This window comes from Cryptomeria japonica, chromosome 6 (assembly GCF_030272615.1).
Source record: "Cryptomeria japonica chromosome 6, Sugi_1.0, whole genome shotgun sequence".
In the NCBI taxonomy this organism is placed as follows: Eukaryota; Viridiplantae; Streptophyta; class Pinopsida; order Cupressales; family Cupressaceae; genus Cryptomeria; species Cryptomeria japonica.
This window is the reverse complement of record NC_081410.1, coordinates 52,759,158-52,785,193: the sequence shown is the minus strand read 5'-3', so window position 1 is coordinate 52,785,193 and position 26,036 is coordinate 52,759,158. Positions and strand designations below refer to the sequence as shown.

The 26,036-nt window shown below is 39.6% G+C and overlaps 1 protein-coding gene across 2 annotated transcripts in view; it reads left to right on the top strand.

Annotated features, from left to right (window-relative positions):
* The window catches only part of LOC131064226 (uncharacterized), an 87,689-nt gene that overhangs the window by 7,482 nt on the left and 54,171 nt on the right, over window positions 1-26,036 (top strand). The window contains exon 2 of one of the 2 annotated variants that reach the window (XM_057998310.2): window positions 16,471-17,052. The exons of the other annotated variant lie outside the window; for it this stretch is intronic. Coding sequence (XP_057854293.2) covers window positions 16,471-17,052 — 582 coding nt within the window. The remainder of the gene's footprint in view (window positions 1-16,470; window positions 17,053-26,036) is intronic. 2 annotated transcript variants of the gene reach the window in all.

Genomic DNA, 26,036 nt, shown 5'->3' with positions numbered 1-26,036 from the left:
CCATCTTGACACCTACACAACATTTCATAATGAGCAATATACCTTGGCACGTAAAAATATAGATTAAGTTTAAGCTTTAAATTTAGGAAACTTCATGATAAATCTTTGAATTATCATTTCCTAAATATAACGATGCAATTGGAAATTCAAAATTTCAAAATTAGGCTAGGAAGATCTTCACCATACCTTTCTTGGAGAACTAGCTCTAAAAAAAATGCAAAAATTAAGAGATTTGCTAGGCAAAATGAAGATCGAAGTCTTCTAGCAAAGGCGCCTCCTCTATCAACTTCACCACCTTGGGGGTCTTCAACGCCTTGAGGAACAATTCGCTCCACCTCCAACAAAATTCGCACTCCTCCTTGGATCAAAATTCGCACTTCTCCTTGGATGAGATTTCGCTCCTCCTATTGCTTCTCCAAATCGTATGTAAACAATGATTGAATGATGGAGTAAAATGCCTCAAAGTACCTCCCATACATAGGCGCTTATGCTTTGCAATTGCCCATAGGCCGACTTAGAAAATAGGCGAAAATAAACAAGAATTAAATAAAAAGGAGGCCGACCTTTATAAAATATTTAAAATAAAACCCCAAGCGCACTCCCTTCATTTAATAATTTAATTAATTAATTTAAATGCCTTTGTAATTAGAATTTCGATTTTTTTAAAAGGCTAAATTAATTATTAAATGCCTTATGCGAACTCATTAAATGCCCATTTTAATTAAAAATATTCCAAAATTTTATCGAATTTGGCATTTAATGCAATTCAAAAAATGTTGGCGCCTAAGCATGGGAGATATTTGGGACATCAATAATATCGCTCTGGTCCCTGGGAGAGGGACAGGAGCGCCCTTTTCATTTGGCCTTGCATTTCTTGTTTTTCACGTTCAAAGTCCCATCTTGGACGTCCAAAATAGCATTTTGCTTGGGAACCTTGAGCTTGATTCATGTGATCTTTGGAAGGGGCGTACATTGGAACATTTTCGCCCTGGTCCCTTGGAGAGGGACAAGAGCGATCCCACACTTAGCCTTGGTTCTTGTTTTTTCCAACCGCCAATTCATGTTGCAAGGCAATCGATGATCTTCCTCCATCCATTCCATACATGCTTAACTTGTCCCTTGTAAGGCAAACTTGATATTCTAGAGATTTTCGCCCTGGTCCCTTGGTGAGGGACAGGAGCGATCTTTGCTTTTTGCCCTTGGTCTTTATCTTCTAAGTCGCCAAATCGAGTTGTGAGGTAGGCAATGATCTTTATTGTTTGCTTCATGCATGTCCAATTCGCCTTTTCAAGACTAACTGAGCTCTCCCAAGGATTTTCGCCCTGGTCCTCCAGTGAAGGACAGGAGCGAACTTTATACTTGAGCCAAAAATTGTCAATTCTTGTGGATGTTTGCTTGTCCATCGTTTTCAAAAAGACGTTTCTCATTTCGTAAAACCTTGCCTTGACGTGATCCTGGAGGGAGATGCTTGATTTTATAGAAATCGCCCTGGTCCTCCAATGAAGGACAGGAGCGATTTTTAATCCATGGCACAAATCCTCAATCATATCAATATCAAATTATCTTCGAGGCGTAAAACGTTGTTCCTTATTCCATCTTGAGTCTTGCGAACGGAAGTAGCACTCCAAAATATTAGGAAATAAGGCAAATTTGAAGATTTCGCTCTGGTCCCTTGGTGAGGGACAGGAGCGCCTTAACCATTTACATCAAGTTTTTGTGGTTTTTGCAACCTCGTTCTTCTTAGAGGCATTCCAAATATCATTTTGACCTTGTGTCTTGACTTGGACTCGTCCAAATTTGGAAGGGAAGACTTGATAATGCATTTTTCGCCCTGGTCCCTGGGTGAGGGACAGGAGCGCCTTGGCCAATATAGGCTTCACTTGTGTTTCGCCAACTTTCAAAATTATCTTCATCGGGGTGATCAAGCCTTCCTTCCTTTATCTCAAACTAAAAACTCGCTTTTCCTTTGCCAAAAACTTGTCTCTTGAGAAAATCGCTCTGGTCCCTTGGAGAGGGACAGGAGCGCCTTGGTCATCATGAGCTCATTTATGCATTGCTAACTTTCGAAACTATCCTCAATGGGTTGATTACGCCCTCCTTCCTTCATCTCAAGCACGAAACTTGCATATCCCTTGCCAGATATTTGCCTTGAAGGAGGATCGCTTTGGTCCCTTGGAGAGGGACAAGAGCTTCATTTGAAAATCGCCCTGGTCCCTTGGAGAGGGACAGGAGCGAATTTGTACCTTGGGTCGATTTTCTCCTTCGTGGTCCATTCAAGTTATATTCAATGAACAAAGCATTCTTCTCCTGACCTCCTTAAATCGCAAAATCACTTAAATCTTGTGTGGACAACGCAAGTTTGGAATTCAAGCTCCGGTCCTTCAGTGAGGGATAGGAGCGATTTTGTCACTTTAGCATATTTCCTTGCTCGCCAATTACTCAAATTATATTCAATGGACAAAACATGCCCTCCTTGATCTCTTCCAATCAAAAAAATTGTCTTGGTCCTGCAAGGACAGTGTAACTTTGAAAAACAAGCTCCGGTCCTTCAGTGAGGGACAGGAGCGAACTTGTCTTGTTAGGCTCAAAGCTCAATCTTTCATTGCCAACGACGAAGTCTGGATATTCAATTACGTTCACTTCATCTTTCATTGCGTCCTTGATGCTTCAGTTTGATCAAATGAGGCCCAAAACGATCTAAGGAAACCATTTCGCCCTGGTCCCTGAGTGAAGGACAGGAGCGATTTGGTCTTAAACTTTAAAATTCATCATTTTTGAGTCTTCAAAATCTTCAAAATATTCAATTTACGTCCAATTTGTCCTCCTGGAGACCCTGCATAAAACAAATTAAACAAGTCAATAACCAATATGCACAAAATATCACTTTCGCCCTGGTCCCTGGGTGAGGGACAGGGGCGATTTCACCTCTGTAGGCCAAAATATCCACATTTTTGGTCTTCAATCACTTGACAAGGCAAAATTAGGTCATCTCCAAGGCCAGGGGCAAGTTAGTAAACCTTCAAAAATTTGGTCAAAATTCACCCGGACAAAATGTATCATTAAAACGCTAAGACCCAACTTGAATTTGCCTTCAAAATCATAATTGGACCCATCCTGAGACAAACTTGACTTCCTGACAGGCTCATCCTATTTCAAAATTTGCAATCTTCAGGAAGATGCATAACAATCTGTCAAAATTGACTGGACTTCAGCTTGAAAATATCAAAGGGAACCCTAATCCAGACGACTCACTCATTTAATCCAAAACCCTAAAGCAGAGAGAAGAACAGGCAAAACAAGAGCAAAAAAGAGGGGGTCCCCATTTTAATGGGGCGATGTGTGAAATGGTCACAACACCTCCCCAGGTCCTCAGCTAGGAGAATGAATAAGTAAGGGGAGAGGGGGTCCCTCTGACGAAAGCCCCTAGATGCACCAAATAGCTTAGTATGATCCCCATTGATTAGCATTGAGAAAGAGGTGGACGTAACTCCACTTGTAACCCATTGAATCCATTCCTCAGCAAAGCCAAAAGCCCTAAGGATCTTCTGGAGGAAAGACCAACGAACTCTATCGTAAGCCTTAGCCATGTCCAACTTGATAAACGTAGCTTTTTCCTTGGAGGTTGCCATAGAATGAATGGTCTCCGTAGCAATGACCACACCATCCAGAATTTGACGCCCTTCCACAAACCCGCTCTGTTCCTCAGAGATAACACCCCCCAGACACTTCTTCAACCTCTCTGCAATCAGCTTCGAGATGATCTTATAAATCACATTGCAGAGAGATATAGGGTGGAACTGGCCTAACCTGTCGGCCCCCTCACACTTAGGGATTAGCGCAATGAAGGTCACATTCAGGGCCCGAAGCATCTGTTTATTCCCCTGGGACTCTTGGACTACTTCCAGTAAGTCCAGTTTGATGATATCCCAGAACTCTTGAAAGAATTCAACCGGGAACCCATCCGGGCCAAGGGCTTTTCCTTTCCTCATATTAAAAACAATCCTCTCGAGTTCTTCCAGCAAAATAGGGTCCATAAGCTGCTCATTCATCTCCCCAGTAACAAGAGGAGGAATGCAAGCAAGAACCTGGTTCTCCTCCACCGATTCCCCTTGAGAATCTTCATTGAAGAGGGATCGAAAATACTGTAAAGCCTCCCTAGATATCTCCTGCAAGGATAATAACACCTCACCTCTATCATTGACCAGAGCAGGAATGGAATTTCCATGACGTCTTGCTTTCATAGAGTTGTTCTTATCGCCCGCTTGAAGCCAATCAATACGGGTTCTCTGTTTCCAGTAAATTTCTTCCCTGAGCTCCCATTCCTCTAAAGCCTTGACAGCCCTCTCCTCCTCCCTAAGCAAAGCTTCAGACAAACTATGCTCTTTGATTTCACTGGTGATGCCATTTAACTCTGTTTGGGCAGCTTTCTTAGCGTGAAAAATGTTCCCGAAACCCTGCCGATTCCATTGTTTAAGCTGGAACTTAACAAACTGCAACTGCTTGGCGAAAGTGTACATAGTGGTGCCAAAGGCCGGCCTCCCCTTCCTCCACCACTGCTCAACAAGAGCCGGCAAATCAGGATCCCGAAGCCACATAAGTTGGAATTTGAATGAAGGAGAGCGAGCAACCCGGGCAGAAGAAGAAACCAACTTGATAGGCCAGTGGTCTGACCCTCTCCAGTCAAGAATCTCAGAACTTGTGGACCACCCCCTACCATTATTTTTTTTATACTTTCTCATCAAGATAAAATGGTATTTATCAGTGGATTTAATGATGCTCATTTAATCATGGTCACCCACAACAGGTAGTGCAAAATTTCCAAGTATATTTGAAATTGTATGGTTGCTATGCAAATAAACATTGGATAAGCTATTTGTGTACTGGCACCAGATTCAAAGGTGTCATATAAGGGTAAATTTTGCAGTACTTAAGGTTTTCCATGCTTTAGATTGTCTACCTGGTTTATTAGGCATGTTTCTTGAAAATTCTCTTTTCCTTAGTTGTTTTTCAATCAAAGAGAGGAGTAGAGTAGATTGAAAATTTGCAGTCATTTTGATGTGATATGTACGCAATTTTAGCTCTGTTTTCAATCAATATGTTATGTTAAGCTGCTAAATTGGCTTGATTGTGCGGGAAAGCTCTATGGTTGAGTGGGAGTAATATTTGGATGGATGACATATAGAAAGTCATGGGTGCTGGGTTAAAGTCTGGGCAGAGAGACTTAATTCTCTAGTTTCACTTCAAAGTCTTCATTTGTGTGGACATTGTCTAGTGCATAGTTTCAAGTGGACTATTTTAAGTTCATGAGAGTGGGTTCTTGTGAATTGCTACTTATGAGAGATGGGTCACTAAAGGAAGCCGAATGAATTCACATATAAAATAGTCCACACTGTTATTCCAGACTTTCAATTCACTGTCATCACTGTTGTTGTCAAGTGTGATGTAATGGGTGCCAAGTGAATCAATCAAGCTCATTAGAGATAGGTTCTTTTGAATCGCCACTCAACAAAAATGTACCATTAATGAAGCCCTTGAGCATTAAAGATTCCCATCTTTAAGTATAAAACTGATTTAAAAAATATTAAGCTGTGGAAACTCTCTATATATCAAATAATATTTGTTACTTTATCAAAACCATGGTTAAGAACATAGTTGAACTACTTGGACTTGGCAAAAACTCGCCAAGCCCAACAAACTCGGCAATTTAAAAAATTGCTTAAATTTCATTAGGAACACCTTTTTTTGCAAAATTCAACGAGAAGATGCACCCAATGAGTCCATAAACGAAAACAAAAGTGTTTTTTGTTATATTTGATTGATTTCAATGCAAATTGGGTACAAAATGGCATCCTCATGCGGAATGCTGATGGCTGCTAGACTGAAACAAAATGAAAATAGTAAACTATTTTTGTAAAACTAAATGTAAATACTACATTAAAACTTCAGACATTTCTCTTCCTTGCCCTAGTGATAACTAGTGGAGAGGTAGAACTAGAGGGTCTAGTCCTTGGAGTTTGTTGTGGCTCCTCCACCTCGCTTGGCATAACAAGTTGTAGCTCTCGCTTCATCTTTGTGATAACTAGTGGAGAGGTAGAACTAGAGGGTCTAGTCCTTGGAGTTTGTTGTAGATGCGAGTGGCAATGACTCCTTAGCCTCATCAATGTCATCCAATCCCAAATCTCTTGCTGCACCCTCCTCCTTCCAATGCTTGCCTCTCCAAATTATAGATCTTAGCCTTGGTAAACAATGGAGGCTGCTCATCCCGCCCTATCCAATCATTGTAAGGATCTATCTCATTCAAATCAATTGGATCTGTTGATATTTTCTCTACCTTTCTTGTGCGCAACCGAAGATTGTATTGCACAAAGACAAGGTCATTGAGGCATCTTTGAACTAATTTGTTCCTCTTCTTCATGTCGATGGCCTCAAACAAACTCTAATTGTGCTCTTAGCTAGATGCACTAAAGGTTGGCATAGGATGTTGAGGGCAAATTGGAGATTTGGGATATTTACATTCCAATTTGTCCACCTAGACTCTACAAAATAAAAATTTGAAGAGTTAGAAAACAAAACATATTTTATCAAATTACCAATAGTTTTAAACTTGTAAATTTGAAATTTGTATCTTGTAAGATGCATGTGAAAGACTTCAAATTTTATACTTGGTGTTTGAGTGGTTCTTCCTCGCTTAGCTAGGTTTGAAGAAAAGAGCATACCCCTTGCTTCCTTATAATTTTGCAATTCATTGGCAATGAGGTCTCTCACCTCAACTTGGGGTGTCATCATCTGAATGTATGTAGTGAGGCCCTCGATAACCTCTCCATTGGGATCTAAAAAGGTATTTGAGTTGAAAAAACTAGGGTCGAGGAAGTATCCTGTTGCATGGATGGGTTGTTAGAGTTGATTGTTCCACCTCCTATCAATAATCTTCCATATGAGATCAAATTTGAGGCAGTCTTATACTATCCATATGGAACTATCCATGGCCTCATAAGGATTACTTGCCACATTATAAGGAATGTTGTTTAAGTACAAAAAATCAGCACACGCAATGTTTGCATGCTCGTGCACCTCTCTATTCCACCCAGTAGCTTCCAATGATAGTTGTGCTTTAGGTGTGTTTTTGGGCACAAAAAAGGTATGCGGCATGCATGTAGGCATTGTTGTTGGGACTCTACTAGAAGTAGATGAAGTGGTGGTGGTGGTGGTGGATTTGTTTTGGATATGTGGACCACAAAGAGAGCCCACTATGCCTTGAAGTGCATCTTCATCTGATCCGAGGTTGACTATAGCACCTTGAGAAGTAGCTATTGATGTTGCCATGGTTGCCTTTGTCCTCTCCCTTTGCATTTTGTTTTCTTCAGCGGCTGCAAGTAGGGAATTCATTTCTCTTTTTATTTCTTCGGTGGTCCTAGGACAACACCTGGCATCACATACAAAGTGGAAGCACAACATATTAATTTTTAAACAAAAAAACAACCTAAATTAGTTTAAATCAGTAAAAATTTAATCTAATCAAAAAATTCTAAATTTTTTCTTCAAAAAAATGGATTAAAATAAATAAAATAAATTGGGTATGAAAAACAGTGAAAATATTGAAAAAATTAGAAAAATTGACAAAAAAGGGGTGTTGAATCTTGTTTTGTGGAATTTAAATCTAAATATACTGCTTAGTATTAGCATTAATGATTTTTTTAAACCTAGATGCAACAAAAATGAAGTAAAATGTTTTTAAAAGACAAAGAAAATGAAAATCAGAAAACCTACCCGTGCTTCCAATTTGCCTTCGAAATTCTCCAAAAACTCTCTTCTAATCTTCTCTCCTCAAAAAAAATTCTTGCAAATGGTGTGCTTGATGTTGGGAGGGTTTACTTGCCTTGGACAGCAGAAAGGAGGAGCAAAAATGAAAATAAAATGCCTTTTTTTCTGGTCACCGCCTTTTTAACCTGTGCAGCCAAGCTTTTGGCACAGACTCGCAGAGTTTTGGCCAAAAACTCACCAATAACTTGGCAAGTTTTCACCAAAACCCAGTGAGTACTTGTGGCGCATTTTTGGCACAATTATTCGTAGAGCATTTGACTTGGGGAGTACTTGCCGACTAGGCAAGTAGTCCATCACTGATTAAGAAAATGAGGTAGCAACACAGGCAATTATATGGGCATTTTTTGTTTAGTTGGATAATTTTATATAAGGTTCTTGAAAAGTGGATTCTGCCATTTTATTTGTTCGTGGGTTAGTTTTCCATAAGATTTTTCAAAAATTAGATCTGCTGTTTAGCAAACTCTCAAAGAACTGGCAGTCTAATTTCTAATGTAAATTGGACAGAATGAATTAGAGATTTACCTCTAAAAATTCCTCAGAAAACAAAGTGAAATGCTAATATTAAAATTTATAAATATTGATGGCAGATTCTATCTTTTCTCCCAAATATCAGTCCATGATCCATATTTTTATCTTAAAACAAAAGATTAGCCAGATTGCATGATAAACTTTGCATCCCTTAAAATGTTGCCTGGTTTTTGCCATCTAATTAGGTGATTCTTTATGAAAATTGCATCTCTAGCTTGGTAATCCACATGCTTTTTCAAAGGAGCAACAACAAAGCTTTCGCAAACCATTATTTGTTCATGGAGAATGGTGGTCTGCTGAAAAATGCTGGATCCTGCACCCCCTTGCTTCCTGTTGATGTGTTTTTAATGCACAAAACATTTCAGAATAAAGTACCAAGGTAATTTACCCTCTCTTGAACAAAATCACCTCAGATGCTAAGAATGAGATCAACTAAAATGATTCCAAGGTTTCTACATGTCAGGTCTTGACGAGTGGGTAAGTTCAGTGGTTGATGTGAATTGCTGTGTTTCACTTTGGGGACTTACGCAAATGTTTGGATTATCATGAATGATGCGGAATAGGTGTGCTGACAACTTAAGATTTATCAATAAGGCTCTGGATTTACTTCTTACTAAAAAAGGGGGAAAAAGAATAGGGTTCAGGAAATCTATTCTAATCCTAGGAATGTAGGAAATGATGAATGGATCTAGTGGAATCAAACTAGGCAAGGTCTCACAATCAGGTATTGACACAAGCTTAGTGCAATCATCTAAGGTATACTTAATGATTTTCAGACTATTACCATCAAACGTAGACACCATCCAAGTTGATGCTTGTCAACGGACGCATAATAGTTGAAGTTATGCTTACTCAAACTCCAGTTGACCACACAAGGCGCACTTACCAGCGGAAAGAGGCTAGTGGTATGGACTAAGGATTCCACACAAATGAATTCAACAAATCTTCCACTCAATCTAACATACATGAAAATAAATTCTAATCTAAATTCTAATCTAACTTGGAGGAATTGAGAACCATGAATGCAAATACAACACTTGAAGAGCAAAATCACCAACAATTGAACAATGATTAGGATTCAAATAGCTGTAGCATATACCAACAATTCTACAAAAACTCTCTCTTACAAATGAGAGACAAAGGGGCATATATAGAGTCTCTTACAAAAATGGATGGCCCAGATTGATCTAAGATCAATGGCCGAGATCATGCCAACAAAACCCTAGAATTGCCCTTATTAGGGTTACATCAAAATGGCGCCACCAACATATGGCCCAATGAAAAGATACCCAGTCATCATATAACGAATCTTCTAGAAGATTCCTCCCTGCATCTCTCTCTCTCTCCTAGCATACTCCAAGAATCTAGCCAATATTGAATCTAACTCCTCCATGGAAATGCTAAGCAAGGTATCCTGTTGTAAATCAATCACATCCAATGAATCCGAGCAAGCATTCAAAGTGTTATCCCATTCTGGCATAAGCTTCTGCGAATTATGAACATGAATCAACAAAGAGACCAAGTCATCTATTTGACTCTTCTGCAAAGAGTCCAACTGACAAAAATACATAAACTTCATCTTGTCTCTTAATTCGGCTAAGTGTAAACCACTAGCATCACTAACATCAATACCCAATAATTCCTCAATCGAGGCAAGGATTTTCATCTGAATGTCCTGAATTAATCCTTCCATCTCCATACAACTCGATTGGGCGTTCTCATAAGCTGATTTCTTCAAGGCTAATGCATAATACCAGCCATGGAAATTATATATGTCTCCACTGTGCACAATGTTCTCGCTAACCAAGGTGGAATTAGGAACCTTCTTCAATGCCAGGAGGCGTGGAATAGTCTTCTCTTGGATAGGCCGAAATTCCTCCCAAACTCCCTCCAAATACTGGATTCTGAATACAAGCGTTGTTGTCTTATCATATGCTTGGACAAACTGAGTAAGGAAATCATCTGCCTGCCTCCTTGTGCTTTCAATCCACTTTTCCACCTCTGAGTGTGTACCTCTCGCTACCTCGCAGTGTGAATGTATTCCATGGTCAACTGCAATAGGGGAGATAAGGGTGGGATCTCCACGCCTTGTCCCTGCAATATACTCTCTGAGTCTAATATTTTCTTCTTTGTACCTTTCATTTTCCGCAATCTCTATGTCTAACTTTGCATTGATTGCTTGGAGGTTGTCACCAATCTCCTGGAATTCTTGCCTTGCGGATGGACGACCAAGGGCGACTGAAGTGATCTGGAAATCCATGGGAGTAGCAGTGTCCGCTGTCACGCCGGCTCTAGGAACAGCAATCTGCGCAATCCGCATTTCTGTCTCATCTCTAGCTATGTGCGACAAAATCTCCGCTCTCTTGGGCTCCTTCTTAGCACTCCTAGCTAGGTAGTCATCAATATCCTCAATAGGCTGTACCTTTATCATTTGTTTACTTTTCTCCATACTCTTCTTCAACCATTCAGGAATAGCGGTCATCTCCATACCATCATCGAGACATATTTCTCGATCAAGGTCCTTCAGTTTTGAGATAACATCCTCATTATCAGCAGGATTATCCTTAGTCCAATCATATACTTCATTTCCCAAGCTGACTTCCAAAAGGACAGTAGGGGATCCCGGCTGGTCATCATTCTCATCAGGAGGTGCAGATGTCGCTGTGGCATGAAATTCTTGAGTATTCTCTGGTAGTATCACTGTGTTGGAACACTGCTGAGTCTCCTTATTCTGTTCTGTTACTTCAATCACTTCGATTGATGAGACATTGGGAGGGGGTGAAGGAATGATAAGTGGAGGAATGATAATCTTCTGTTTCTTCTTCACATCCTCAATCTTCTTCCCTCTAGCCTTGACTTCTCCAGGCATGTTCTTCCTTCTCTTGGGAGCTTGACTCTCTTCGTCTGCATGAATCCTAACATCACTGACAGTCCTCTGATCATCCTCGGAAGTAGACTTTTCTGGCTTCATCCTTTCATAAGTGAAGGGAACACCCATGTCAACTAATCTGTTCATCTGCATATCTACCCATGTGCGGGAGAAATTCAAGACTTCTCTCATCAATACATTTAGGTCAGTCTCTTCTGACTCTGACCAATTTGGCAATAGGATTGCCTTCTTCATTTCATTCTCATAATGTGGGTGTGTATGATCTCTATCATCTAATACCTGATCAGGGAAGAGGAAAAGTCCACACTTCCTCATAAAATCCACTAACATTCTGGACCACATTCTTCTCTTCACTGCTTGCTCGTCCATTAAGTTAGCCCAATAATCCTCTATGTCAACCTTATGAGTGAACTTCTCTCCTTTGATCCTTCCGACCTTCTTGTCTGGATCGAATCTCTCTCTTTTCTTGTAGGTAGCAAATCTGTAGAATGCAATCTCCTCACCTGCAGTGTTGGCAGCTATGACGGATTGGCAGACCTCTGACGTCTTCCCAACTGAAATAGGGAATGTCATCCCTGTTCGGTGCTTCTCTCTCTGGATAACATCAAACTCTAGAAGCTGTCTTACCACTTCCAACAATATCATTCTGTCAGTTGGATACCTAGGAAGTCTGTAGGGTTCAGATTGAAACCCATGAATCCTGAGGTATGTGAAAGTGGGAAACTATATATACCATGATCCATATTTCTCTATTAACTCTGTTGCCTCCTTGGACAATCTTCTGTGGATTCCGCCCTGCAGCATCCATGTGATGTACATAGTGAATGCATCATTCACTCTCTTATAGTCTTCAATTCTGTGCATGCTCAGTTGGGGGTAGCATTCATAACTCTTGTATTGTCCTTGCCCATTCCCGACTTCACCTTTGCATATTAATCCTCTGTATGAAACAAATCGTGCAAGCAGGTACACCAGGTAAGAAGTCATGGCGAATGACTTGGACCGCTCTACATTCCTCAACTGGAAATCCAAGTTGTCACTTATGATCTTGGACCAATTCACTAGTGTTCCTCTAAGACAATCCTGGATGAAGTAGAACATCCATCCATGAAATAATGCTCCTTGCAGCATTCCCATGACTCTATTGAGTAGGAATATCAAATCACTATATTCCTCCTTAAAATCTACGCACATAAGTGTCTTGGGAGCCTTGGAATGATGATTCCTAGGTTCAATCATCCACTCTTTATTAATTAAACTCTTGCATACACCCATCTTCTTCGTGTATCTATCTGCATAATCTTCCTTGGTCACATCCTTCATGTCTGTACTACGTGGAATTCCGAATACCTCAGCAATGGCATCCTCAGCAAGGTAGGCGATGACAACACCCTTGGGACTCTTGATCATTCTGGTGAGTGGATTGTAACATTGTGCACACTCCAGGATCAACTCACTGCACTGTATGGATTGTGGAAACCCAGCGGCATGGAAAATGCCACTCTTCATAATATTCGCATATGCTGGAGAAGGAACCTGATCTCTAGATCCGAACATCCGACGTTGCATCTGGTCGAAGTCTAGGAAATGCATGTTGGTATCAGTGATCTTCTTCCATCTGGATGAAATCTTGAACTCTGGATAAAATCCAGTCTCCAACGTCTTCAGCAGCTCTTTCCTTTCCTTGTATCTTGATTTTGACATCGCATCTGTACGAAGCTGGAAGTTAGTCCTAGGATAAAAATAAATACTTGTAATAAAATTCCTGACTTTCTAGAGATTTAGCTAATTTAGAGCATGGAGTCAGGAAAATAATCCATACACTTGGTAAATTTTAGCAATTACGTTCAATGTGTGACAACACTAAGGCATGGAAGCCTTCCATAAAATTCATTTATACCTCCTTATGCTTAGAAAATATGCAAGCAAAGAATGCAAAGGAGTATATCGGACTGATGATGACTTAGGAAAGGTGTGAAAGGTTGTGTTTTCACACAATGAATGTCTGAAGACATCTTTCGCAGTCAACAATGGAGGTCAAAATTCTGAAGACAACCTGAAAATTCAGACTTTCAAAACATTTGTAATCTTCAAAATGTGCATGAAATCAATAAAAATCAGTTTTATTGATGAAAACAATCATTTTCTGTAATGTAAGTATGGCTGGTAAAACTTAGTTTTCTGAGGACAAGTCTGAAAATCGAACACTTCAGACTTACCAGCACCTTGCAAAGTGGTTTAAATCCCTGAAAATGATGAAAAATTGCTAAGGAAACAGCCCCAAGCAAATTCGCCAAAATTGGCTAGGTGGCTGGAAATGAAAATTTCTGAGGACAACCACCTAACAATGGAGTTTCAGACCTGCAACAGCGATAAAATGGTCTAAAAAGTGCACAAAAAACTCCATAAAACACCTCCGAATGCTAAATGTTTAAGTTAGAATTGGCTGGGCAATAAAAACTTAAGTCTGAAAATTAATGGCAGCCATTAATGGAGGTCAAAATCTGAAGCAAACCTCAGATCTGAAGCGAATCAGCAGGCTGGAAGTGATGGCAGCCACCAAACATGCATGAAAATCATCAAAACATGGCACCAAAACACCTTCCAAGCAAAATCGAATTTTCCCCAAGTTTAGCGCCAAAAAATGGAAATCTGAAAATTTGATGTTAATGGCAGCAATTTGCAGCAATGAAGGTCTGAACAGCAGCAAAAATGGTGGAGGAAAAATCGCCCAAGTCTTCAATCAAGAATTTGCCAACTTTTACCAAAAATTGCTAAATTTGGAAAAATTGCCAAACTTTGCAAAATCGAAAAATCTGAAATTGGTCTTTAATGGCAGCCAAGGAGGAATAAATCAGCAAGTTGGAAAAAATGGAGGAAAATAAATCCTCAATCCCACACTTGACAAAAACGCCTTGCCAAAAATTTGCCCAACTTGGAGAAAAAATCGCTTTCATGGAGACACCTGGCAGAAATAATAATAAAATAATGCTGAAGTTCCTCTCATATACTTGCTTTCATCTTTCACTTTCACCACACAAGCAATGTGGGATAAAAAACACTTGTATAAATACTTGCTTGGTGAAACCCTAACTTGCTTCTAGAAGGTTCAATCATTTAATAATTATTGCAAGTTATTAAATTTGCTTTTAAATTTTAAATAATCATTTAATAATTATTTAAAAGCAATCAAAATGGGCTTTTTATTAAAATATTTCAATTTAAATCCAAAAATAAGCCTCCAGGGGAACTATAGGCTGGGATTAAAAAATCCCTTCAAAAATCATTTAAGTGTCAAAATTTGCCCCATAGGGGAAATTCGATCCATGCTTGGATAAAAATCCATGCTCAAAATCATCAAAATGCACATAAAAACCATCCCAAGGGAAAATCGATATGAGTTTGGACAAAAATCCAGACAAAAAATGCACTCATTTTGCAAAAATCACCCCCCAGGGGAAATTCGATGGGTGTCTGGACAAAAATCCACACTCAAAACTCACTTAACTTGGAAAAATACCTCCCTGGTGGAAAATCGACCTCAGTATGGACAAAAATCCGGACTCAAAACTCTTCATAATGTTCCCAGTGGAAAATCGATCCCTGTTTGGATAAAAATCCGGACAAAAATCCTTACAAAAATGCTTAGGGGAAAATCGATCCCTGTTTGGATAAAAATCCGGACAAAAATCCTCACTTAGTTGTCACAAAAATCTTGGTGGAAAATCGACCCAAGCATGGAATTATCCTTGCACTCCAGTCCGCACTCCCAGGGGAAATTCGATGGCAGTCTGGATAAATCCTGACACTTAGCCAAATTTTAGCATCTCCAAGGGAAATTCGACCCAGGTGTGGATAAACAGTGGGGGAAATTAGTGGCCAGTATGGATTCCAGGGGAAACCCATGTGTAGTATGGATTTTGAGTGGGGGAATGGGTTGGGTAGTTTGGAATGTGAGGGGAAAATCACCTAGTATGGATTTTGACCCTTTAACCCTTGGAATAAGGATTTCCCTTAGGATTTTATCATTTTAACCACTCAAAATCACTCAGCGACTTTAAATTTGACTGGACTTATACTAATTTTCCAAAAATATGAGTGAAATGCTAGGAAAATATTGGAATAAAGTGCGAAACCAACTTAAATATTACCTTAGGAGCGAGAAAACAACTCCAAAAGGTCTGTGAATACCTTGGCACTTTAAAATCATTGATGCGCGTGTTCAAAAACACGTTAATGTTCAAATGTTCAAACACTTAGCAAAACTTAGGATCATTAAAAATATCATCTTTTGCAACTTGATCCTAACACTTCAAAAACCCTAGACGGCACTAGGCATGATCAAAACTCCGAGACTCGGGCACGGGAAACGCAAAATTGCCCACTAAGCAGCCAAAACCCTAACCTAACAACGCAGGAAGCTAGCAAAGAGGGGGTCCCCGTTAGCAATGGGGCGATGTGTGAAAAGGTCACAACACTTCCATAGTCAAGAAAATAACCAGGTGGTGCTAGAGGAATGTCTCAGCTGGAGTAGAAGGGTGCAAAATTTTTCATTAATGTGGGCATTGCACTCTATGGTGTCTTACGATTTCCTTTCATATAAATGCATTAAATGAATTGGTTTGTGTTTGATCTTAGGGAAAGCCCTGGACCATTTTAAAGAAAATGGTTGAAGCTCCTTTGGTCCTGAACATATATCGGCCAATGCAATGTGGCCTTCAGGCAATCTATGATAAATGCCACTTATCATTTCTTGCATAGCACCTTGTGGTGATTTTATCAGTAATAGAATGGTGGGGTGTCCTCGTGTTCTACAATCTGCTTTCTCAGAAAATCACTATTTTTAGCTTTTTCTGGTCAGTAACAAATGCTGGACAAAGTAATTCTGTTTGTAACATTTTCTATTTTATTCTATTGTGGCCATAGAATCTCATCTTGTGAAACTGAAAGTATGCAGCAATTAAGTTTTGTTGTCTGGTGTGGGTATTATTTGTTGTTTTGTTAACTCTCAACAATTAATCTGAATATCACGTATCTTTGTATTTGTAGAATAAAATGGTTGGTAATTTGATTTGTATTATGATAGTCAAATTTATCAATGCTAATTTCTAAAACTTTTTTAATAGCTAAAACCTTAGAACTTCATTTTTGATTGTTTAGCATGTTGTTAAGTGGGCCATTACCATTGCTGTTTAAACTAATATTTGCAATTGTCTGCTTGCTGTTGTCAGGCACAGGGAAAACCCTGAGCTTAATCTGCAGTGCACTGCAATGGTTACTTGATAAAAAATCGCACTCTGGATCAAAGCAGTTGACTGAAAAATCGTCTGCTAATGATGATGAACCAGATTGGATGAGAGATTTTGTTGCAAAGATCGAGGAGAAACAGATCAAGGACCCTGCAGAGAAAGATGTGAAACGCAAAGTCTTTAAGAGTAGTCATAAATTGTCTACAGTTTTCTCCAGAGAGAAAATTATGGCAGAGAACGGAATGGCCAGAAAAAGTGTTAAAATGGTCTCTAATCCATCTGAAAACTCTGATGATGAAGCAGAGTTTTTGATTGATGACTATGAGAGTGATGAGGATTCTGGCTGTGGCAATAATGTGAAAAGGAAGCCTGGATTTATGTCTTCAAGTAGTGATGAAGAGTCAGGAGATGATGCTGTGGAGAAGGAGCCCCTAAAGGTTTTCTATTGCAGTCGGACTCATTCACAGCTGTCACAGTTCGTCAAAGAGCTTCAGCGCACAACTTTTGGATCATCCTTGAAAGTTGCCTGTCTGGGCTCCAGGAAAACGTTATGCATTAATTCAGGTGTTGCCTTCTGCTAATTTTCTAAGACAAGTAAAGATCTTAGCAATACAATCATGCACCTCAATAATAATTTCCATTCAAACCAGTGTGGGTTTCAGAGTCTTTTGTATTTTTATGGAAAAAAAAGGCACTTTATATAACCTGCGTTTTATTATTTTAATAATCTTGACAATATAATTACAGAACTCAATGAAGCTTGTAAGAAGCCCCTTTATTATCTAACTTTGCTCCAAACTTATAACCGAAGAACAGAGTACTTTTACTCTTATGGCAGGTAGTCAGATGTTACCTGGGAAATTAGTATAACTAAAAGCAGCTGGGGTAATGCTTAGTCCCACAGTTGGGACAATAGCTATTATAGTTACTTTCAAGGGAAACGAAATGTAAAAAGAAGTCTACTGGGAATTACAATTGCATTGCAGACAGATAAATTTTTAACAAAGAAGTTCAAGGGTTGTCATCAGCAATCACCAACCTACAAAGATCTATCCTATGAACTTAATAAGCTGTCTGTAGATTGGATAAACCAAGGATAAGTAGCCATGATACATATAAAATAAATGTTTGGTGTCCAATATGTGTACAAAATGATTTGGAGTTCAGTGTTTTATGTTAATTGATCCACAATTAGTCAAGACAATTTGTGTGAAGGTTCTATAGTGCAAGTGACTGGTGCATTCAAGTGCTTATAGAGATAGGTATAACTTCTAGTCTCAAGGACGATATGTAATGAAGAAGCAAAACACATTAAAGCACAAAATTGTATGCAAAAGTGCAAGAAAGGTGTCAAGTTTCATCGATGACTAAGCACTATAGTCTATTGTTGGTGTGTTAGAATTATCAAAGGTAGGACAGTTTGTTAAGGTACGTTTCACCTATTACCTAATCCATTATAAATGTTTGAACAATTCAAAATAGCAGTTTGCTCCCTTCCCATCCTGTACTTGTTATTACATGATTCCTCACCATTCATTATCATTTAAACTCAAACTTAACCTTTTAGAAAACATCAAAAGTACAAACCATGTTGCCAGAAGCAAAAAATGGGGAAGAAACAATTAAAATAAAAGAGCAATAGATCTCAGATGAAGCCTCAACAACATGGAGTGATGCTTTAGAGATATAAAAATAAAAAGAAATAAAGGAATTGTAGATGACATTGAGTTTTAGAACTGTGTTAGTGCCCCTTTAAAAATGTAGAGTGCCAAGGACGTAAAAAGCTAAATCTCAGTCATTTGAAGATCAAACATTTGCTGGCCAGTACAGAAACAATATTAAGCAAATGATGAACAAATCCTCATGAATTAATAGAGAGAATTATATATTTGATAACTAGCAAATTCAGCCAGTGAGAAGAATGCTCAACAACTTGAGTCTTTTAGAATGTTAGCTTTGCCAAATTATACTCCACTAGCTTGCAACCATTCGGTCATGTACAACCATACTCTATAACTCTCACCACTTGCTGAATTCTTATATTCTTTACCTAAAGGGAGAATGTGATGGGCTCCTCCACAGAGTAGGACTCTGCTATTCATCAGTCATATAAAAATGTGAAAGCGACATTATGAAACCTTGCGGAAGAAAGGTCAAAGGCTTTACCCAACAACATGCAAAAGTCCATAAACAGATCTGACTTCCCTGCAAAAAAAAAGAAAATTTATGCTTCATTAAAATAGGACACCCACCAAAATTAGCTTCACAACAGCAGAAATGGCGAGTAAACTCTGGTTACTTAAGAAACTGCCATTTTATGGATGCTCACTGAGGTCCCGGTACTCTGAAAGCATTGTTCCTGGAAGATCGGAAGTGTAGGAGTACAATGGAATTGGAGACATTGATGACACTTGAACAATATTTCTCACAATTTTCGTCTCCACACAAGAAACAAAGAAAATCTTTCTAGGAGGACATTGGTTTTTGAACAAATTAGGCTTCATTATGAAACAGTGGGTTCCTAATTTCAACCTTAATGAAGAACTCCCAAACACAACACCTGTTTGGGTTCACTTACTGCTTCTCTGAAGTAAATACTGGTAAGAGAAAGTGCTCCAGAAAATCATTTCTAATATTGGAGAGTCATCACATCTTGACATCCTTGAAGATGCTAAGAAATGTAGGTGTCTGTGTTTTACATGCTCAGATATGTGTCAATCTAGATCTGGACACACAGACATGCATATACACACATACATATTCACACGTGCATACATACATACATACATACATACATACATAAATACATGCATGCATACATACATACATGCACATATAAGTGCATGCATGTTATGTGCATGCATTCATATATTATGCTCAGATGTGTCAATCTAGATCTGGACACACACAGATGCATGTACACACACATATTTACACATGCATACTTACATACATGCATGTTATGTACATGCATACAGTCATGCATGCATACATACATCCATGCATACATGCATATGTACATACACATACATATGTGTGTGCGTGCACACATATTTATGTGTATACATATACATACACACTTCAAATTACTCAGTCATTCATCTGTTATTGTTATATGCTTCTGCTTCTCTTATTGCTATACCATTCATCTAAATCATTTTTTTCCAAATTGTTAATAAATTACTTAAAAAGGAGCCACAGAAAGTTATAGATCAGATCACATAATAGTATCTTTAGTACAGATCATATCTAGAATACAAAGTGACATTATAGACCTGTTGTGACCATTTCACACATCGCCCCATTTAAAATGGGGACCCCCTCTTTTTGCTCGTTTTTTGCTCGCCTTTCGCTTTGCTTCTTAGGGTTTTGGTAGTTCGTCAGTTGTCTGGATTTAAGGTCAAGCCTTAGGGTTCCCTTTTTCGATCTTTTCAGGCCAGAGTCCAGCCAGTTTTGAGAGCTTTTTGAGCCTCCTCTTGTAGGATGCAATTTTGAATGGAATGAATTCGCCAGAATGGTCTATTTTCAATTGGAATTTTGAGTGCAGAGTCTTAATTTGTCTAAGTGTTGATAATGAAATTGTGAATTTTGTCCAATTGAGTTTTTTTGACTAAATTTTGAGTTTTTTGATTTTTGATCCCGGGCATTGGGAATGATTTGTTTTTGCCTTGTGAAGTGATTAAACTTGAGAAATCTTGATATTTTGGCCTGTAGGAGTAAAAATCGCTCCTGTCCCTCAGTGAAGGACCGGAGCTCGTTTTCAAAAATCTTATTGTCTCTGCAGGGTCAAGATGAATTTCGAATTGGAAGTGATAAAGAAAGGCGTGATCGTTCCGTTGAATATAAATTGAAGAACTTCACAAACACGGAAATGCCCCAGGAGTAAAAATCGCTCCTGTCCCTCAGTGAAGGACCGGAGCTCAAAATCAAATATTGCTTTGTCCTTGCAGGATTTTAACAACTTGACGATTTGAAGAGGTCCAAGGAAGTACATTTTACCAGATGAATATAATTTGAAGACACAAACATGAAGAAAAATGCACCAAAATGCCAAGTTCGCTCCTGTCCCTCAGTCAGGGACCAGGGCGAAGTCTATTGTAGCTCCCGTCCCTCTCCCAGGGACCAGAGCGAAATTCTTCATAAGGCATGTACGGGGCAAAGATCAAGCAAGTTTTATGATCGAAGACAAGAAAGGAGGTGAGTTGAACTCGTTGAAGATAAATTGAAGATTGCCAAACGTCAACAAGGGACCCAAATGCCCAAGTTCGCTCCTGTCCCTCAGTCAGGGACCAGAGCGATTTTTGTCTTAGACAAATTTTTTGCCAAGTTACAATGAATTCCAAGGCATGGATGAGTGAAAAGGTTCAAACCTCTCCAAGTCAATGAGAAGGGTGGTGAGGACGTTTTAAGGCATCTTGATGAAGCACAAAGTTACAAGGACCGCCAAAATGAAGGATTTGCACTTAAATACCTAGGTTCGCTCCTGTCCCTCAGGCAGGGACCAGAGCGAAATTCATATAAAGGCCTAGATTTTGAAGGATTAACAAATATCAAGTGTCCAAGGGAATCAAAAGAACCTCATTCTACACGATGAAAGTAATTGCAAGTTGATGGACGCAAAGACAAGCTCAAAACATTGAAGTTCGCTCCTGTCCCTCAGGCAGGGACCAGAGCGATATCCACCATATTTGCCAATCCATGTAAAATTCATGCCAAGTCAAGGTTTTGCGAGGTCGCACAAGCTCTAAGGCGTCTTAACAAGATGATATGCAAAGGTTTCAAACGTCAAATAACTATCAATTGAGCCAAGGAGATAATATCGCTCCTGTCCCTCAGCCAGGGACCAGGGCGATTTGCATAGGATCATTCATTTTCCTTCAAAATCAAGACAAGGCAAGGATAGGCAAGATCAAGGACGCCATTTGGAAGGCGATGAACAAGAAGCAAAGGTTAGAAGTTAGCAAATTTGAGCCAAGACACAAGGATCGCTTCTGTCCCTCACCAAGGGACCAGGGCGATAATCTTCCAAAAAATCAAATACGCCTTGTAGAAGTCAAGTGAGACAAGTGTGGAATGAAGAAATAACATTGTTATTCGCCTTATGATGGAGATTTGAGATCTAAGAAGCGAAATCAAGGAGAAAACACCAGGATCGCTCCTGTCCCTCTCCAAGGGACCAGGGCGATATTTACTAAAACACTTGTTATCCTTCGAAGATCATGACAAACAAAGTTGCAAAGGGTTTGAAACATCGTTTGAAAGGCAATGAACGAGGAGTCAAAGTCAAGAACGAAGAATTTCAAGTAAAAACATAAGGATCGCTCCTGTCCCTCTCCAAGGGACCAGGGCGATATCACATCTGGAGGCACTCGTTCACACAAGCAAGACACTCAAGTTCAAAAATCCTAGCGAAAATGCCCACTTCAATGTAAGGATGAAGATTTTGAACGTCAAAAGCACAAGGATCGAGACTAAAATGGTAGATCACTCCTGTCCCTCAGTCAGGGACCAGGGTGATAAGGTTTGCATTTTTCATCTTTAAATTTTGGCGCTCAAACACATTTTGAATTTATTTAAATGCTAGGAAAATCGATATTTAATTGAAAGCATTTAAAATTTGCGCTTGATCATTAATTAATTATTGCCTTGTAAAAATCGAATTTATTAATAAAAAACAATGGCATTTAATAATTAATTATTAATTATTAATTTAAAAATTAAATGGAGCGCTTGGTATTAATTGGTTTATGGAAGTCGGCCTTGTTATTTATTTAAAAAATCATTTTTAATTGCCTAATTTTATCAAGGTTGGCCTAGTGGTAATTGAGGTGTGAGCGCTTATAAAGGAGAGGTGAGAATCGTTATTTTCACATTATCATTTTACCATTTCACATGCTATTTGAGGAAGACAAAGGAAGGTGCGAATTGTGTGTTAGAGTGCGAATTTCATTTTCAAGCAAGGTGGTGCGAACTATTACCCAAAGGGGGTGCGAACTTGAAGTTTCCATTTGAGCGAGCTTGCCAAGGACGTAAAAGATATCCCAAAAGGTGGCGAAGTTGCTAACTTGAAGAGAGAATCACGTTGAGGCCATCTAATATCAATTTTGCCTAGGCGATTTTATTCTTTTTGCATTCTAGAGTTAGCTCTCTAGGGAGGTATGGCGATATGGTGTTATCGTTTTAATTTTGAATCGTTGATCGTCATAGCTTAAATTTTGAATTTTGAAATTTTGAATTCCAACTAGCTCAATCGTTTTTAGGAAATGATAACTCAAAGACTTATCATGAAGTTTCCTAAAATTAATCTAATCTATGTTATGCATTGCAATATCCAGTTACTTATTGTGAAATGTTGTGTAGGTATGGCGACCCCTAAGGCGGGAGCATCCACCAGTCGTCCAGCTCTCATGAAGGAAGATCAAAGGACCGAAGAAGTGGAGACCAAGATCGTGTCTAAGTGGAGCAACATTGGAGATACTAACTTGGGCAACTTCAGCACGAAGAAGTTTCGAGATGTCCCTTACATTGGCAAGCCATCACCTGTCGCCTGGAGGATAATTGAAAGTGGCATCATTAAGGCGGCCGACTTTCCTCCAGCTGTTCAGTGCCATGAGTTGATGATCGAGTGTGCTCGTCATTAGGATCCTCAGTCCAGAACGATCGTGTCCAATGAAGGGAACACTTTGGCGTACCTTTCAGAGGAAGCTATAAGTGAGGCTTTCCATCTTCCAAAGCACAGGGATATGATATACAAGAGCATCGAAGGAGCCAAGTCCATGTATGAAGATGATCCAGATGCTTGCCTAAGCATCATTAACAAGAACTGGTTATTCAAGAGTCGTCCTCGCCTGAGTAAGGTACCGAACACACCACACAGGATTGATTTCCAGGAGGAGTACAAAGATTTGATTACAATGCTCAACCGAGTCACAGGAGCCCCTCAAGCTTTTTACTTTGAAAAGTGGATGTTCTACTTCATTCAGGTGATAGTTCAGGGTAAAGGAACAATTCATTGGGCTAGAATAATTAGCCATTGCTTGGACGTACAGTTGAGGAGACTCAAAGCTACCAAGTCCTTCCACATGAGTTCATACGTCATCTATGCCTTGATCAGGAGCTTCGAGTATGCAGGACTACCTCACAGAGGAGTGATTGGAAGAGGACCCGGCGAGGTCAGAGTTTGTGATTCCTATGCCTACTTGCATCATCCGCCAGGGAGCAACTACAGGTTAGTTAATGATACCTTCACGATGAACATCACAAGGACGTTGCAAGGCGGGATTCACAACAGATTATCTCAGGGTGCACAGGAACTAGTAAAGAGGTACGGTGCTTGGTTTATCCAATTTCCGAAGTTTACTTATATCAGAGTTCATGGATGTCCTTCACTTCCATACATGTTGCCAAGATATCCGATAGACAGAATTGTGTTACTTGAGGTAACAAGACAGTTGGCAGCTTATGCGAAGGCATTCAGACACAGACATGGAAATGGAGTTCCGGTACCTATCATATTGGGCAATTCAGTTGAGGTATGTCCTAATGCTTTAGCCATGGATGACGCAGAGAAGGAGTTAGCTTTGTATTCTTTTTCATCCTTTGCTTTGAGAGAAAGCTTCGATCCACATGGGTATTTAGAAGAGACAGTCGGTAGGAAGTTTAAGCATGAGTACCAAATTGAAGATTTTATGATGAATCTCTTAGATGATCTTGAAGTGAAATGAAAAATGCATTCTAGATTGCCTTTGGATTTCATCAGGAAATGCAGGATTTACAGAGTGGCCGACCAAGCTCAGGACAGTGGCAGACATATCCAGTCATCCTATGATCGAGAGAGTAAATCAGTAAGGTTAGATTGGAATGAGCCCGAAGTTGTGGATTTAGATGCTTTGATGGCTCCAGTCTTGTCTTGTACTCGCAGATGGGTTGACGTACAGCATCAGAAGTTGAGAGAGCAAGGCATAGCTATGACTTTCACTTTGGAAGAGAAACCAACCGAAGGTGGAGCTAGTGTGAGTGAAGGCAATCCTAATCCTAGAAATTCAGGTGAAGGTAACCTTCGATGTGCCAGTGAGGGCAATCTCCATCCAAGAGGTTCGAAGAGGAAAGAAAGATCAGAAAAGAAGGAATCTTCCAAGAGGAAGCAAGGAGTCAATCGTGATCGTTCATCCGGTACATCTTCTAGACCAGAGAAGAGGACACTTCAAGTAGAAGAATCCATGGAGTCGATGGTACAGAATGATAGGCAGGAGGAAGGACAGGCATTGCAAGGGTCACCAGATGGATCTCTCCAGGATTATGAGTTAGATGAAGATAGAGAAGGCAACGAAATAACATCTCCTCCCAGACAAGAAGAAGTAGTGCATAAGGAAATTCAAGTTCAAGAGAGAAGATCGGCCATCCCAGATTGGTTGAAGGAAAGATTAACCAAGGTGATCGTGATAGAGGACGAAGATAATGCAATTGATTTAGAGAGCCTTGTTGGACGTTCTCACGAAGTAACAGAGAAGAGGAAGGCTACCAAGATGTCCAAGATGATTCGAGATGAGACTGGATCTAGAAAATTACAGATAGCTACACCGGAAGTAGACAAGTACGAAGGTGAGATCCTAGCAGAGGAATATGATGTAGAGACATTTGAGCTAGGTCCATCCACAGTTGAGCAGACACTAGATGATGCCACCGATTCATTTGAGGCATTGAAAGACAAGCTTAGAGAAGAAATGGAGAAGAATAGAAAGCTTGAGAGAGAGGTCGGTGCATGGAGGACATATTTCAGTCATCTCAATGAACCTTTGGGACGTCAGGATCCAGCGAGATCACCTATACAGGCACTTCCCCTTCAATCAATTAATGAGGCAGAAAGATTCAGGAATATGGTCCAGCGTACGAGTACTTGGATGGATAAATCTCATACAGTTGCCGTGGAATTTGTAACAAGGATGATGAAGACTATTCATCAAGCTATCCAGGTTCTTGAGATAATCCACAATTTGATGATAACAGTAGCCGCATTCGCTCATACCAAAGATGTTATCATTCCTGTCTTGAAAGTAATTAGACACACATCAAGGAAGGTCTTAGCGCAGGAAAAGATCATGGATGGAGGACCTCACAGTTTGCTTCAATGGTCAACCTTACTCCATATGAAGAGTGTTTTCTTTGAGGACATCAGTACTAGATGTAGCCAAGTGGAGGAGGTGATCAATCCGATCCAGAACAGAGTATTTGAGGTACTACGTACCATTCTTGGCAGAGGATCGAAGTCGAGACAGATGTGGATATGCAGGAATTAGAGGATAGAATCAAGGTCATCTTTTGTAAGGATGCTAATGTCACAGACGAGCAATATGATCAGATGTTTGCCACCATGCTCCTGATTGAAAGAACAAAGGAACTTGAATCTTCATGGGACGCAGCTCTTCTAGATGCATTTGATCAGGTCATCCATTTGGAGGAAAGTATGAAGAATCTTCCCGAGATTCCAATTGCAGAGATCGAAGGAATCGTATCAAGATTCATTGCATATGCTAAAAAAGAGAATTGGA